Source organism: Artemia franciscana, chromosome 13 (assembly GCF_032884065.1).
Source record: "Artemia franciscana chromosome 13, ASM3288406v1, whole genome shotgun sequence".
Taxonomy (NCBI): domain Eukaryota; kingdom Metazoa; phylum Arthropoda; class Branchiopoda; order Anostraca; family Artemiidae; genus Artemia; species Artemia franciscana.
Window position 1 is genome coordinate 6,806,644 of NC_088875.1, and position 17,564 is coordinate 6,824,207.

The 17,564-nt window shown below is 34.9% G+C and overlaps 1 protein-coding gene across 3 annotated transcripts in view; it reads left to right on the forward strand.

Moving 5' to 3' along the window:
* Window positions 1-17,564, forward strand: part of LOC136034462 (A disintegrin and metalloproteinase with thrombospondin motifs 9-like) — a 100,438-nt gene that overhangs the window by 38,619 nt on the left and 44,255 nt on the right. The window contains exon 1 of one of the 3 annotated variants that reach the window (XM_065715647.1): window positions 6,968-7,197. The exons of the other annotated variants lie outside the window; for them this stretch is intronic. Coding sequence (XP_065571719.1) covers window positions 7,042-7,197 — 156 coding nt within the window. The 5' untranslated portion in view covers window positions 6,968-7,041. Of the gene's footprint in view, window positions 1-6,967; window positions 7,198-17,564 lie in introns of those variants that run through there. 3 annotated transcript variants of the gene reach the window in all.

Consider the following 17,564-nt stretch of genomic DNA (forward strand, 5'->3'; position numbering starts at 1 on the left):
AGAGATCTCTTTGTGGATCTTTTCTTTGTTCTCCTGACCTATCAGGAACAAGCAGCGAAACGAGATAATCAGATGACACTTGCCAATCAGTGCCAGTGTTTCCGCCGTCGCTGGTTGTCGATGGTCACAGGCTCTATGATGGGTATTATGAGCCAACTGTTGGTGAGAAACAAAAAAGTAATAGTTTTACAAAATAAATCACTGAAGTTTCGTATAAAGACTATGGCTATAACTGGTATTATCACGGGGATCGGAATTGGAACACAATTTTGAAATTGTGCAACAATTTAATGCAATTTGGAAATTGAGTAACACAGTTTTTGCAGCACATATTTGAAAAGAGTATTGAATAGGGAAACAGGCTGTATGTTTCTTTTTTTCTATCTGTTTTTTGTCTTTTGCGTCTACCTAAGCCACCCTATTAAGATTTTCGTATAAAGTGGAGAGAAATTTAATTTTTTTGTTTATTATGATGGTTTTGCTCTTCCATTTTCACTAGCGCTTGGTATAGCTAAATTTGGCAATATTTTGAGAGATTCCTTATTGGAAATGAACATTATAATAAAAAAAAACTCACTTCATTACATTCGAAAAATTTCTACTTATTGGGTGTTCGGAGTTCTCTGCAGTATAACTCCACCCCCTAATACCGAAATATAGCACTAGACTATGCCACAGGTCGCAGGTTTTGATGCCGGTTCAGGGGCTGCTAAAAGGGCATTTCTATTGCTTTTTTTAATTTTCCACCGTAGATGAAATTTTAAGGTTTAAAAATGACGCATTCATGCATTTCCTGTCAAAAGTTTCTAACAAGAAGTTACTATTGGTGTTACATATGGTGATACAGTCGGGTATTGGCTAGGCTCATACATTTATAGCATCCTCAATTATGAGGAAACACATAACACAATATGCATCATTTTGTTTGGTTGAGCATAGTATTTTCATTCATTGAATTTTCATTTACGATGGTTAAAAAGGAAACAGATTTTTCAGCCTTTTGTTTTTCCCTAGGTCATACAGTATGTAGCTAAAACTCAGGAAAATTTAATAATTGCTTAGAAACATAAGAACTAAACAGGTAAATATCATTACGAAATAGAGGTAAACATTGTTTGAAGTTATTTTTAAACATGAGATCATAAGATGGGCAATGCATTGTTATTTTGGTGACAGAAAGTGTGTGTCCTCATGGTTTCAAACACCATACTAATAAAATTATTGTTGCATTATGTTCAGAAAATGATTTTCTCAACTTCTTTCTTTTATAATATTTTCTGAACCCCTACAATTTAACTATTTACTTCTCTTCTGCAATAATGCTTGGGTTCGTTTTGTGTCCTCTACCTAACCATCATTAGGCCTACGAAAATATAAATAACATCAAAATAATAACGAGCAAAACTTTATTTTGTTGACCCTCAGGGGCTTTACCTGGGTTAGTGGCAAATAAATTAATTAAAAATAAACGGTCCTTTAGAAACTGTCGTTTCTAAAAAAGGGTCTAATTTCTTTTTTGAGGGGGGGGGGAATGTTTCTTATGTAAGAAAGCCTTTTTGTATTTTCATTGAAAATTCTGCAATACGGTATATTTTTCCTCCTTGACATCAAGAGATATACATTTTGCCACCTTGTGTTTTCTATAAATTCACATCACTTCCAGACAAGGGGGGGGGGGTAGAAGTTAAACTGGCATTTACTTTCAAAGAGCAATAAATACAAGATTTATGGATGTTAAGGAATTAGAATTTTGTTGATTTTTAATTCAGAAGGAGACATAAACTAAACTATTTTTTTTATTAAAGAACAAATAAGCTAGGATTTGTTTAGGGTATATTGCAGTGTGTGGGGGGGGGGCTTCGGTCATTATCTCCAAGCACGAGCTACTCTAAAGCTCCAAATGTTTCTGGCTTTCCTAGAGCCACTAACGATTTTTCGAGCCATTTTTTACTTCAGTTTTGTTTTTATGGTATAATAATTTACTTAGTATTTCATCTTTCAACCGCAATTTAAGAAATTATGTTTCAAAATGAAGCCCTAGCTATTATTACTATTAGCATGATACTAACTATTAATTCAACGCTGTAAACAAATGTTTTCAATATCAAGGGGTAATTTTTGAAACAATATATGTTGTGATCGGTAGTTTTAGTTTTCTGTATACCGAAATTGTCAATCTAGCATTTAGGGAAAGCGCCTAAATCAAACCTGTTTCGGACAATTTCGGACAAATAGGTTTCAACCATATGTGAACTTTAATTCGGTCTGTTTTAGGTTTATATAATATATTATAATATATTATTTATATATTATATTAAATTATAATACTTATTATAATAAATAATTTATTATTAAAAAATATTAAATTTTTAATTTATAAAAATTTGAATAATATAATAAATTCTAAAATTTTATTTATAATAAATTTTAAATTTTTTTTAATAAATTTTTAATAGTAATCAATTTTTAACAATATATATTTATTATTTTATTATATAAAATAATACTTATTATTATATTATAATAAAACTTATTAAATATAAAATTATGTGTTATAATATAAAAATTTATATATATTTTCATATCATTTGAGTATTTGTTTTGCCAGAGTGCTTATTAATTTTCTTCTTTTTCGGTTTTTATTTGCTCATTTAGTTCAGTTAATTTTGGTTAAGTTATAATTGTTATTTGGTTTTGTTTTTTGGGGGTTTCAGCCTTGGAATTGTCCTTTACTTGTCTGTAATAGACAAGTAAAGGATCTTTTTGTGAGTGTGACCACATGCCTTTCAATTCACCTTTATATTAAACTGTAAAAAAATGTTTATAGCAGAAACCCCTTAGACCCATATTGAAATAAATATTTTTAAGTTTTCACCTTCATTTTTATGCACTAATACAATATTAAACCAATGCCAATGCAATGACAATATTGAAGAGCTCTAACTCAATCAGAGAGCTGAGATCAAATATATGCCTCTTTTATACCAAAATATGTGTGTCTACATTGATTAATTTGCGAACTGTTAACCCTATGACGGAGGAGGAGCTGTATTGGCTCATGATTGATACTGCTGAGGCATTCCAGCTATTTTATACAGAAGTGATTTCTAAAAATTGTTGTTGAAGAAACTGGAATAAACAGAGATACCCAGGAGCACATTTGACCTCGAAGAAGCCAATGAAACGTTTCTGGAACATGAAAAAGGCCATGAGGGATTTTATTTACGTTACACAGCCTGGGTCAAAGTATTCACGACAATCCGTTAATAGCATATGAAAAAAAAGAAAACTTTATGGTATGATTTCCCGAAAATTAGTCTAAACCACCAGCTTTGACTAAAAGAAACTATGATTTCTCTGATGATTCCGTCAGATGATTTTGATTCCCTTTTCCAAAAGTTTTCTTGGGCCTGAAAGGGTCCTAATATGAGCTAATGTTCTATTAAAAGATGAATTCTGTAGAATCCGCTTTCTAAGGCCTATGTTTTTGTTGGTATACTGCGTCTTTACCCCGTCTTGGATGAAGAAGAGGATTAGGGACGTAGGGACTGACATTTTGGCGGCACCTGTAAGGTGATTTTCGTAAGTCCTGTTGTCAAAATCGTGCTGTAAAGTAAAGAGTCTATGTATTATTCGTTTATTTAATTAAATTTTCACTGAGCCACGTTATATGGAAGAGATTCTCATTGAAACTTTGGAAGGCACTAATTCGATTCAAAATAGAAAGTTCTAGTGCCTTTTTTATAAGTCAAAAGAGATTAAAGGGTAACCAAGCTTTCAGCTATGTCTAATTTTTACTCCCATCTCCAAAAATATCTGATTAAAATTTGGAAATAAAGAATTTGTTCAACATTGTTGAAAGGTCCAAACACTATGCCTCTGGGATCAACTTCACCCATACAACCCCTAGAGCAAAGAATTTGCCCACTGTTCGCATATAGGATTTTCTTTTGAGAATGTGAGAATTTATTTATTTATTTTAGTAACTGATAGTAAATAAATAATAATTTTGACTGTTTAAACCTTGTTTACCACGGATCAACTGTGAGTTCAAACGATGATGGTATGTACTTTTAAGTTACTTTTTGCTTGGTGGAGTAGATGAACAAAGAGGGTCGATATCTTGGTATCACTTTCATACAGTCCAGAAAAATGGATGTTCCGTTTCGCAGTCCAGTTAATGGATGTTCCATTGCTAAAGCCGATCGGGCTTCGTCGCACCTACTCTAGTAACAAACTGTGTCCTAGTGCTTCTACTTCGGAGGGCTTCTACCAGATTTTGAAATAGTGAAGAACAGTAGCAGTAGTGTTGACGGATTTGCTACAAAACGACTGGTCTTCAATGGCCCATTTTGTTGATTCTGTTAATAGTTGAATAAAAACAGCAAGTTTTTTCAACTTACAGTAAGGAGTAACAGTCAAACTCAAAACAAACAGAAACTACCCCGCAAATGAAAAAGTTACTCCCTCTTCAATACCTTGGTCCTACCTAAAACAAAAGCTTTCTAATCTAGTTAAATGGCCCATGTATTTCAGGATTCGTTCTTAAAAAATGGGACAAACAGCCAAACTTTAGCGTAAACAGCAAGGTATTGATGAGGGGCCAAATCCTTCATATACGGAATCATTTTTGTTTGAATTGAGTTTTACTGTTACTCCTTACTTTTAGTTTGAAAAAAAACTTTTTTTTTAATTTCTGATTTGTTTTCAAATATTGCCGGCAAGTTTGACTCACCCTCCATGAAAAATTCCCCCCCCTCCCGAGGAAAATCCTCTATGAAAAATTCCTCCGATGTACCCCCCCCCCCCTTAAAATTCACTGCAGGTAATTTCATTCTCGCTGAAAAGTTGCCTCTCCTCCGTAAACCTTTTGGTGGAGGATTCAGCCTGGTACTTTCACTTGAAAAAAAAACATCTTTTATTTTTATTCGTGGTTTTATTCGCTTTTGCAAACTCCGGAAAGCCTCTTTTCGTGATTCCCCGGAAATCCGAACATGTTGAAAATATCCCCAGATTAATCCCTTGGAACAACTCCACATGCAAAATTGACCTGACAAAGAGAAAGTAAGACAAATAAAAGGAATTTCGTGTAGGAACTCCATCAAATCCCCCCAGTTAAAATTTCTCTTTGGAAGTCATCTTTGGAAAGTCAATTATCCCTGGGGAAAAAACCAACGAATAACCACGCATCCGTGATCTATCCTCTAGGGACAATACTAAATTCTACATTTTTGCAGATAGGAGCTTGAAACCTCTGCAGTAAGGTTCTCTGATACACTGAATTAGATGGGGACATTTTCGTTAGGAGTCTTTATTTTCAGGAATGTTTCCTCCCTTTTTCGTTTTGTTTCCTCCTTTGAGACTCATAACCTTTGATAGGTAATGCCAAATATATATATATATATATATATATATATATATATATATATATATATATATATATATATATATATATATATATATATATATATATATATATAATCAGCATAATAAAGCAATTCTTTTTATAGATCTGTTGATGTCAAAAGTTTGTTTTTTAGAGTTTCAGTTACCATTGAGCCGCGTCACTCCTTGATTACAGCTCTTTACCAAAAACTATTTAAAAGACCTTACTAAATGTCGCAAGAAGGTCAATTGTTCTTAGGCATTTTAGAGAAATGCCTAAGAACACACGTTTTGGAAATTTGTTTTGGAACAATACGTTTAGGAAATTCGTTGTGGCAACACAGGCCAGGGAATTATCAAAAACACTATCAAAGAACAAAAGGACATTTATCTGATGAATAATTGGGGTCTCTGGCCCAACGGTGCAGCTAGAGACCAGTGGCAAAAAAGAAGCGGAAGGGGGTCTATTGCCCTCAAATCACATTTCACCCTTGATTAGGGCATTAGAAATTTCAATTTGTATTGAAATGTCCCCACTCTAAAGTTTTAACACTTGGCCTTTCTAGAGGAAATGGAAGGAGAGAAAGATGAAATGAGAAAAAACAACACAAATGTGGCAAATGCCTCTTTTCTAAGGCAACGATAGCTTGTTACCTTTCAAGGAGAACATTAATTATTATTGCGATAACAAGGTGGAATAATAAATATATTCAAAGCCATGCACAATAGGTCATAGCCTGTTGTACGAGGGAAACCATGTCATGGGATATTTAAACTCAAAATCAGGATATTTACTCAAACTTTAGATGTTTTGTACACCGTGGAGGGGATTTGTAATGCCCTCACTATCCACCTTAAATTTTTAAATAAAAGACTGTTAAAAAAATATTGTACAAAATTACGATATATTAGATATTTCAGCTTTATATTTAATTTAAGTGAAAAATTTGGATTAGGGAGAAAATTTTTTTCTTACAGTTTAAAATTAAAAAAAAAACACTTTAAAACAATTTTACAGTTGATACATTACAAACTAAATCAATTAAAAACCAATTATGAATCATTACAAATGAAATTTTCTAAAGAAAAATATTTTTCAAGAAAGGTAAGGGTCAAAATTAAAACTTAAAACAAGCGGAATTAAATTCATACAATAAGTCAAAATTCAAACAGAAAAAACTTAGGATGAATAAATATTCAAAACCTCATACACAAAAAAAAATCGAATGAATAATCAAGTAAACTTTAAAATAAGCAGAAAATATTACAAATAAATAAGACTTGACTCATCTTTAGTGCCTTAAGGAGCAAAAATTCATTTCAATGTATGTTCATTAAATTTTTAATTTACATTTTAATAATTTTTTTTAGTTGTTGTTTTTAGTCTCATTTAAATTTTAAAAAGGTCTTTACTTTTTCTTTTTAAATAATTGTCGGAACGCAATCTTTTCAAGCCTTCAAAGAAGGCTTTAATATTTGAACCTCTGGAGCTCGATAAAAGCGCAAAAAGAGATTAGGTTATCTGTATTCAGCAACGCCAGAGCTGTCATGCAATGTTTGATTCCTAGAAAACATTTTCTAAGCTGCCAATTGGCTTAGTGTGGTTAAAGACAAAAGCAATGAATGTATAAGATCAAACATAGTGTTTAAGTTATCATGACTTTGTTTTTGACATTTTGCTTGATTTTTTGGATTGGATCCATTCATTGTAACTACAGTTACTTTGAAAAAGATGTTGTGAAGCTTGTTGACTTCGTTGATACTATTGACTGGATTGATTTCGATGAACTAACCCTAGATGGTGGAGCAAAGGTATGGTTTATGATTTTATCAATCACCCTATTGACTATTTGAAGCAAACATTCTCTGGTAAAGGATACCGTAGCTGCAGCCTCTACTGCAGCCTAGTAAAAAATGACTGCTAGCCTAATGTGACCGAAAATTCAATTTTTTCCTCAACTATTAATTGAGGAAGATTTATCATTTGAAGTGGGTTTAGTAATAATAACTACGATTTCAATTAAATTTGACGTTAAAAGTTTATTGAGCAAACAAACTAATGACAATTTCAAAATAAGCCGAAACTCCTCAAAAATGGTGCCGGGTCCAGACAAAATCCACATTGTCGGAATCTCTATAGCCAGAAAACAAATTGGGAAATTTACCAATCCCCATCCCAAACAAAAAGGAGAGTCGTCTTTTCGCATGGGAAGCCCTGATTCGTCTCTTTTTTCTCCGTCACCGCCAGTGTGGCACTAAAACATATATAGCTCAATGTTTTGTTTCCGGGCTAGTTTGAAAGGATATTGCGATCAGTGCGTCCATTTTTCATTTTCTCTTCTTCTTGTTTTCATACCGTTACCGCTTATAATTCCTTATGTTAAAGTCAGATTTCTCCCCATTTTCTTTTAGAAATAAAAATAATTTTTGCCTCAAAACACCGCAGAATTTATTGAAAAAGCACAGCGCATTTTACACTAACGAAAACATGTAAAAAAAAGTTTAATTCTGTGTCAGCTCATCTTCATATAAGAACTTCATCGAACTTGGCGTTTGCCGTTGTCTTGTAGCCAGCGACAGCTTTTGGCTTCCTAATAGCTGATAAAGTGGTATCTTCGTTTTCCAACCAGTAAATGACTCGAATAAGGGAGGTTATTTTAGATGTCTCTTTTGATCAGCTTCAGGAGGCTGAACAAACGCTCAGCTGGAAAATTGCAAAAAAGGTAACGAGAATATCAGCGATATGTACTTTCTCAGTTCTAGGTACTTGATAATGTTAAAGCTGGTCTTGAATGAGTTCAAGACTCAGTGGCTGACGCTGTGACAACAAATGTATTTTTTGGTAGTGCAGCAAAGCGGCCTATGGGAATTTCACGGAATGTGGATTTTAACAGGAAAGGATCACCAGAAAAATAAAAGAGAAATGTCCCTATCATGAAAGAACATAAATGTTATTAGACCGTGATGATTAGTCTGAATAAATTACAGGCATTCGTCGAGACATGAAGCTACGATAGTGCTTTATTCATTAGAAACAGCCCGGACGTTCGAGAAATCGATAAATGCAAGTACTGGCAATGGCTCTCCGCGCTCCACGAGACCCCTTGGAAGCTCAGAAAAGCCACTTATAAATGTTGTAGCTGAATATGTTCATCTTGTCTTAGCATGTACATTAAAATGTGACTCTCATCTAAAACATCAATAAACTGCTTGATGGCCTCTTTCAACAAAATTTTGTAGGTATTTTATACGCTCCGCTCTTTACGCTAAAGTTTGACTCTTTCTCTTAACTCTACTTTTTAAAGCAGTAAAAAACTTTAACGTAAAGATTGGGGCGATGAGTAGAAAAAGCCCCTTTCATATACGGAGTAAATCCTGTTTTTTATTGCGTCTATGAGGGGGTTCACTCCCTACGTCAATACCCCGCTCTTTACACTAAAGCTTAAATTTTGTCCCAGTTCCTTAAGAATAACCCCTGAATCACAAAGGCCGTAGAATAAATAGTTTAAATTACTAAAAATACTTTAGCGTAAAAAGTGAGGTATTACGAGGAGGTAAAGCCCTCATATACGTAATAATTTCTGTTCGTTTTAAGTTGTAATGCTGCTCCTTACTTTCAGTTGAAAAAACTTTTCATATTAATTTTTTCATTGTTTTCTTTAATAATGCTAGAAAACCCTGCGACCCCTTCATTGAAATTTTCTTCTTCCATGACAAATTCCTCCGTGGAAAGATTCTCCCGCGTAACCCCCTCCTAAACTTCTTCCCCTCCCCCCAAACCAAAAAAATCCCCCAGAGAACGTTTCTACACTTCCCAATAACCAGTACTATATGTTAACACAAGTCAAAGTTTGTAAATTGCAGCCCATACTACGGGGTCTGTGGGGGAGTAAGTCTTCCCCAAGACATAGTCATTAGGTTTTTCGACTATTGTGAATAAAATGGCTGTCTCAGAATTTTGATCCGGTGAATTTGGGGAAAATGAGAGTGAGAGGGGGCCTAGGCGCCCTCCAATTTTTCGGTCACTTAAAGACGGCACGAGAACTTTTAATTTTCGTCAGAATGAGCCCTCTCGTGACATTCTAGGACCACTGATTCGATACGATCACCCCTGAAAAAAAACGAAAAAAAACAACAAATAAATTGTAGAAAGGAGCTTGAAACTTCTACAACAAGGTTTTTTAATACGCTGAATCTGATGGTGTGATTTTCGGTAAGATTCTGTGACTTTTAGGGGGTGTTTCACCCTATTTTCTAAAATGAGGCAAATTTTCTCAGGCTCGTAACTTGTGATGGGTATGACTAATCTTAATGAAACGTAAATATTTAAAATCAGCATTAAAATGCAATTCTTTTGATGTAACCATTAGTATCAATATTCCATTTTTAAGAGTTTCGGTTACTATTGAGCCGGGTCGCTCCTTACTGCAGTTCGTTACCACAAACTGTTTGATTTGCTCGTATCTCATTCCAGCACCTTGTGAGGTGCTCAGGAAAAATATATTTTGCAGTACTTTATTTTTGTAGCTCACAAAATTTGTACCTCTCCATAACTACTCATCACTCATAAGTACCTATCTTTTTTTTCTAATTTCCAATTTCGAAGGTCAATTTCTGTTCCAGATAAATTTACAATAAGATATTTTGATGTCGAAGAGACGTGCATTGATTTTAAATTAGCAAGTTCCCTTACTCTAATTCATAATTCCACGTCAACTTAACCTCCTTTTTCTAGATTAAGTTTCAAATAAATATACCAGACTATTTCTGTGAAAATTTATGCTCTATTTAGACAGCCTGACAGCAACTTTTCATTTATCGTTCTGATTAACTGTACCTAAAATTAAAGTCTCCTAGGATCTTATAGTGTCACGATTTTGACTTCGTCTGGATAAATGATAAATTAAACTTAGCCCCTTCCCCTTTCTTCAGCACTCTGCTAAATTTTCAATGTCTTCTCATGTGTTTTCCCAACTGTACCTGGAAGTTTCAATTCCATCCTCCTAGTAGTTCCAAAGATCTTTCAGACATGATTATTTGGAAGACCTGGATACATGTATTTGTCTTAGCTCTGGCCCCAGTCAAAGTTTATAATCAGTTTGACCTTCTTACCCTCCAATAAATTTTATAACTTTATTTAAGATAGTAATCTGAAAAAGTAAGCTCGCAAAGCCTCTTTTAATTTGCTTAGATATCCGTTTCGTTACCTAGGGGATGCTCTTTGGAAACTTTAAAAATCATCTCCTAGCTAATAATCCCTAGAACCCTGTGTCAAATACAAACAATAAGGAAACCAAAATTTTTTCTCCCATTTCTGTTGCTCGATATATCCCTCCTCTTTCTGAAAAATTTGTAGTTTTCGTGGCCCAAGAAGGAACTCTGAAATTTTCAAGCCAATCGCATTCTTACGGGAAAACATTTCAGCTTTGTAAAGTAGTAACTATGAGAAAACAATGGTAACTTAAGTAATTACCGAGTCTTGTCTCAGAAGCTATGGGGTCTTTTAATTACCGAAGGCTTATTCTTTGAACCATTTGACTTTTTTTTATAAAAAAGCAATCTCAAAGTTTTGGTCATATCCCTTATGAAGTTCCAAGAGGGGATAGGGTAGTAAAATCAAGCACATGAGGTGTTGACTGCCCTTCAGTCACTTTTGCTGATCTTACAAAAGTAAATAGAACGTTTAATTTTGAACTTATTTGGCCAGTATCCTTTCCCGAGAAACTAAAGCTGAAGTATTTTGAAATCCTGCATAAAGACAATAATTTTCATTTAGCTCTACTCTAGCGCCATTTAGCTCCATTTTTCCATTCTTCCCTCTACTCTAGCTCCATTTCATAATTCAACTTCATAGTTACTGTCTCTCCTCGGCATTCGGTTCCAAGTTAATACTCCGAGTTATTCCCCTGATGTTGCAGACACTTCAATTTGACAACCTGGATGAACATGTCGTGCTTTGATTTTTATTGTAAATTTATTTTAAATAAATTCTAAGCCCCATAGGATCTTATGCAGAAAGAATTTTGCTTTTGCTTAGATCAAACAGTTTGCAGTAACTGTAAGTAAGGAGTGACTCGGCTCAATAGTAACCGAAACTCAAAATACAGATATTGATATTAATAGATACGTCAAAAGAATTACCTTAATATGGTGATACCAAATATATAAAATTCATTAAGTTTAATTTTACCCATCATAAGTTACGAGCACAAGAAAATTTGCCTGAATTTAGAAATAGGGAGAACCACCCCCTCAAATTAAAGGAATATAAATGAAAATCACAACATCAGATTTAATGTACCAAAGAACTCTGCTGTAGAAGTTTCAAGTTCCTATATACAAAAATGTAGAATTCTGCTGTTTCTGCAAGAAGAAAGATCACAGATTCTCGTTCATTTGTGTTTGTTTTTTTCAGGGATAATCTTTTCGAAATAATGGCCCTAGAAGATCGGGAGAGGGCTCATTCAAACGGAAATTGAAATTTCTAGTCCCATCTAAAACTGACAAAAGTGCAATTGACCCCACTCCCACGACCCTTTTTCTCCAAATTTATCTGATCAAAATGTTGAGAGAGCTATTTTGTTTATTATAGTTGGAAGATCCCATAATTATGTTCTTAAGGGTAAAATAACCCCTCTCCACCCCGTGGAGAGAGGCCTTTAAGCTATGAAATGTGTCCATTTTATACGCATAGTTTTTGTTATTGCGGATTATACTGAAATTTCTTGGGAGGGGGGATTTCGTGCTCGGGTGGGTTTCCGTAGGGAGAATTTTCCGGGGGGGAATTATCGGAGCTATTTTCGGCGTGTTCTGATTTCCCGAAAAATGTTGCCATGGTGGGAGACATTGCCATAGTGATCGAGAAGATGACTATAAATAAAAGTCTTTGTCAAATGTAAGTATACTAAAGAAAATTTGAATTAAAAATCAAATAGTTGTTGACATCAAGTCATGGCTAATTGTAGAAAAAGCAAAGACAAGGCTAAATCGTCCGCTAGAAGTTTTACGGAGGGGGGAGGGACTTGCAGTGAAGATGGGACAATCTGGAGGGAATTTAAATTTAATGTGGGATGAAATTTCTACGGAGGAGTTTTTCCTTAGGAAAAGTGGGATATTTCATGCAGAAATTAAACAGAAAAACAGGTTTTTTTTTTAACTGTAAGTAAGGAACAGCATTAAAAACCAAAACGAAAAGAAATTATTCTGTATTTGAAGGGTGACCCCTTCCTATTCTAAAATTTGGCTGTTTGTCCCAATTCTTTAAGAACGGCAGTTGAAGCACAGGGTTCGTTTAATTAGAATATGAAGTTGTTGTTTTTTTAAAGTACTAAAAGCTTTACAGTTTGTAGCAACGAACTATAAGTAAAACGTACGCGGCTCAATAGTAACCGAAACTCTAAAAAACTAACTGAATTTTCACACCAACAGAAATATGCTGAGAATTGGCATATTATGCTGATTCTAAATATATAAGTTGTATTAGTTTTAGTGTTACCAATCAAAGTCTACGAATCTGAGAAAATTTGCCTGAATTTTAGAAACAGGGAGATTTTGCCATTTTTTTTTAAAAATGCTCCTGAAACACATGGGCTGTTTAATTAGAATGCAAAGCTTTTTTAAGACTGCTAAAAGCTTAAGTGTAATATGGTGATGGTATCGAATGAATGGTCCTAGAGAACCAGGACAGGGCTCTTTCGAACAGAAACTAGACCTACATTGCCTGAGCAACGTGAAGTGTTGCGACGACCTTTCTCTGGCTTCGCCGAATAAAGTGTTGTAAGAGCAACACTTTGGTTTTGTTTCTTTGCTACCGGTTAAACGCTGAAGTTGTCAGCCTATTGAAGCTTTTAAAACGTTATGTTGAAAGAAGAACGCGATCAGTAATCGCATGATCAAAGGCTATTCCTCAGCGTTGAAAAAACAGCAATAACAAAATAATATCGAAAGAAGGGACTAAATTGACTTCGCAGCCAGTTGAACTTTATCCTTTTCAATCGTAGACATCGTGAAAGATGACAGCTTAGAACAATATCTTATATAATCCAGTTGGTGTTATAAAGCTATCTGTAAGTTTTCAGGATCAAAATACCATAAATGACACTACTAATTATGAAGAAACTAATATGACATATTTTCTATCAGCTCATCACGAGCTATCGATAATAAAGAAAGAAGCGACTAAGTTGACTTCGCAGCCAGTTGAACGTTATCCTTATCAATCGTAGACATCGTGACGGATGAAAACTTGAAACAGTATCTTATATGATCTAGGTGGTATTATATAGCTATCCGTAACTTTTCAGGATCACAATACCATAGATGACACTCTATTAATTATTACGAATCTGCCTCGTTGTTTTACGTTATCGTTTGTACCCGTTGCGTAAACACTTAATTCTAGGTTAGAGTGAGTATGGGTAGGCTACACCAACTAGCAAAAGTTACAAATCCCTCTTCACTGAAGATGATTGTAGCCTAACAAGCGATTATTACTTACAAGTCACATGCATATCTTACCACTGGAACCAAATTGGTCTTACCATCCAATACACCGGAAACAAATAATAGGTACACCAGCTAGCCAAAGTTCCAAACCCCTTATTGACGATGATGATTATGGTTTAACAGCTTACTGTTGCTTACAAGTCCTCTACTTGTCTCACAATTGGTATCGGCCTATTTTTGGTTTCAGTGTGTACCCTAGTATTGAAGTTATCAACCACTTGAAACTTTTAAACTAGTATATCTCATGAAGGAATTTTTGTATCAAAAAATGAATCACATATCCTTTTATCAGCTCATCAAGAGCTATCGATTGCCGTCGGAAATTTTTTTTGCCGTAGGCCAACTTTTTAACGTCACCACTTAGAAGGGACCAAAGGATAAGCTCCAATTTCCTTAGCAATGACAGAACTTTTAAAGTTTAAGAGGTACATCTGATAACATTTCTCTGCCTCAATCCCAAGTTCGAAAAAACAAATGATAAACCCAGCCGTAATCACGGCAGCACTTTCGGGCCCGTGGGAAAATGCCGCTTTTTTGCTTCTGTAAATTTCTCTATTTATCCCTCAAAGAAGATATATTGGCTCTGGGGCCGGGTAACTACCGTATATATTTAACACTTATAGATTTTAGTCCATCTTCAATTTGAAAGTGGTGCCTGCCTGCTTGCCTGCTAGAACGGAGCTTTCCGCTCGAAAGCACAAACATGGTTTGATGAAACGAAAGCTTGGCCGCACAACTTCAAATACTCCTCTCTGACATAGGCTATATAACTCCACTTCACTTCGCACACAATAGCCTCTGGCTCGTGGACAAGCAAAAATCATCCTTTTTGGCCCCAGGCAAGAGTTCTGCGGAACTTTCCAAAATGTAATGTCATATTCCTCAATCTGGCCTGAGGTCCACACTTTCCGTAAAAACCGCACAGGTTAGGCCCTTACCAGTTTCCAGGAATAAGCCGAGATCGGCGGCATGGAAAAAAAAAAAACGGGATAAAACCAAAGTGTTGCTCTTGCAACACAATTAAAAGTTTCCTGAGGAAATTTTACACAAGGGAAACTGTGCTAAAATTAAAATACAAATGTCTTTATTTTACATGTATGGTGAGCTAAATTTAAACCTGCGTGAGTTGAAACGAGTTTGGAAATTAAATAAACAAAGTTTTTTTTTAACTGATAGTAAGAAACTACATTAAAACTTAAAAAGAAAAAAAAATTCGTCCGTGAAAGGGGAAGTCCCCCTCCTGAACCTCCCACTCTTTACGCTAAAGTTCTATATTACTTTGAAAATTGTAACAAACAGTCAAACTCTTTGTCCCCTCCTCAACGCCTCTATCTTTACGTTAAGTTTGAATCTTTGTCACAACTCTAATTTTCAAATTAATAAAGAACTTTAAAGTAAAGAGTGGGATGTAAGGGAGGGGACATCCCCTTTCACGTACGGAATAGTTTCTGTTCGCTCTAAGTTTTGATGTCGCTCCTTACTTTCAGTTAAAAAAAACTTGTTCTTTTATTTAATTTTACATATAACTAGCTTAGCTTCTTCCCTCTCTCTTCTATTTAAATTGCAACTTTCCTTGCCTCCCTCCTTCATTTTTGATAGCTCCTAGAAGTTTAAACTCCACCCTTTTATCCTATCATTACTATTATACTATTTCGATGACCTCGACCCTCATGGTATACTTCGTTTATCTTTCCTTCAAATCTTTTATATCTCCTTACAATCCAGTAGGCTACTCTCTCAATCTATCAATTCAATCCCTTAATTTAATTTCAAGATATTAAAAATGATATAAATCAAGTGCATAGAGCTTTTTTTTTATTTTTCTTAAGTACGCACCACGTTGCGATCCTTAAAACTGGAAAACTTGGAAAACCTTGGCTTAACAAAGACTTCCAAAGACCTTGCTTGAACCAAAACGCATCAGCAGCAAAAGTAATTCAGAACATTTTCGAATTTTCTGACAACCTCCAATTCTCTAGATCCTTGCCCAGGGGTGCTGAAGGGGCCATGACTTACTTGTCCATTTTTATTGGACTTTTCTATTATTACTAATAAAATAGTGATCTCTGAATTTAGATTGGAGAATGGGGCATTTTGGGGAGCTAGCAAAAAAGGATACTGGATGGGAAGGTCCCTCTTATTATTTTTGAAACTTGTAAAGGGCGCTCAAAATTTTAATTTCCCATTTCCGAGGTCTGTGTATATCATCTTGATGGTTCTAAAATATTAGTTTGTTAACAAGAGTGTAAAAATCGTCTTTTAATTTGGATATTCCCTCTCAGCCGACGAATAATTTATTATTTTTTATTACTAATTTATTAATATCTTATTACCAACTTCTTATTATAATTTTTTTGGTAATTTTACTACTAAATTGCAATTTTGCTTTCCCCACCCTCCATCCTTCCTTTCCTCAAGAACACCTTCAAATTTCAACTCCATACCTCAAGCAGTTCCCAAGATATTGCAGATATGGATTTTAAGTGAACTAGATTTACGTAGCGTCTCCCAATTTACCACCGCCCCCTTCCTTAGTCCAACTGGTTGACTTGAACCCTTTCCTTTCTCCAATGCCACCTCGAAATTTCCACGAGAATCCTTCTGCCATTTCCGAGATATTGTGAATAATTTGAAAAATAAGGTGAACACAGTGTATTTTGATTTATTTGGGTAGGCGTATCATTTCCAGAATGCACTCTTGGAAAACTCTGGCTAAATAGGCCAACTACTACTAATAAAGCATTGCAGCAACAAGCCATTTGGCACAACAGAGCTGCGCACACTTTCTCCCTATCCCAAGCCCATGTATTCAAAGCTTTCCTCTTTGCAACCTCTCCAGAATTTATAATTTCCTTCAAATTCTTTCTTGCGAATTCTTCTCGCCGCATTTGTCATTTGCCGTAAGATATTTTTTTTATTGCAGGTTAAACGATCAAGAAGGCAGCAGCAGTTACACCTTAACAGCAATTCTTCAGCAGCATACGCAGTGAAAAGTCATTTCAAATATCTTCTATTAAAATCTAAGTGCACAAGAAAGTCTAACACTTTCAAAATAAGCTTAGATGATACCTCGAAAAGCCAATCACTTTTATACACAAGCTGCAATAACGGTACTTGGACATTTCAATTAAATAACCACTTTGGTGATATTTTAAGGATAAAAAGTCACTACCCAAAGGAAATCATGGTTCAAAAAATTGGAATGGGAAATGTGACAAAAGATAAGACCCTTGGAACGCTCCATGAGGAGGGTAAAGCCAGGATAGAAGAGCTAGGTGAATTCTCAAAGCAGCAAGTGCTTGTTGCTGTTCTGGGGCTTCGAGGATCTGGAAAATCAACTATTGTTTCTTTGATATCTGGTAATGATGAAATGTTCCGTCAGGGAAGAACAAGTACAAAGACAACAACGTTAGGAATTGATATATCACCAGTGATCCCAAGTAATGAGTATATTCAAGCAGTGAATTATATATTACAAAAGAACTTTACTGATAGTGGCTCACCTTTTCCATTAGTGTTTACTGATAGTGAAGGAATGGGGGTAAGAGGTGACAGCATTGATTTTGTTTCAACTGTTCCCCCTATACTATTTTCGAACATTATTATGTTGGTAACTACTGACTCCTTACGTTCAGATGAAGAACTAAAAAAATTAGATCGCTATCTCAACTTGG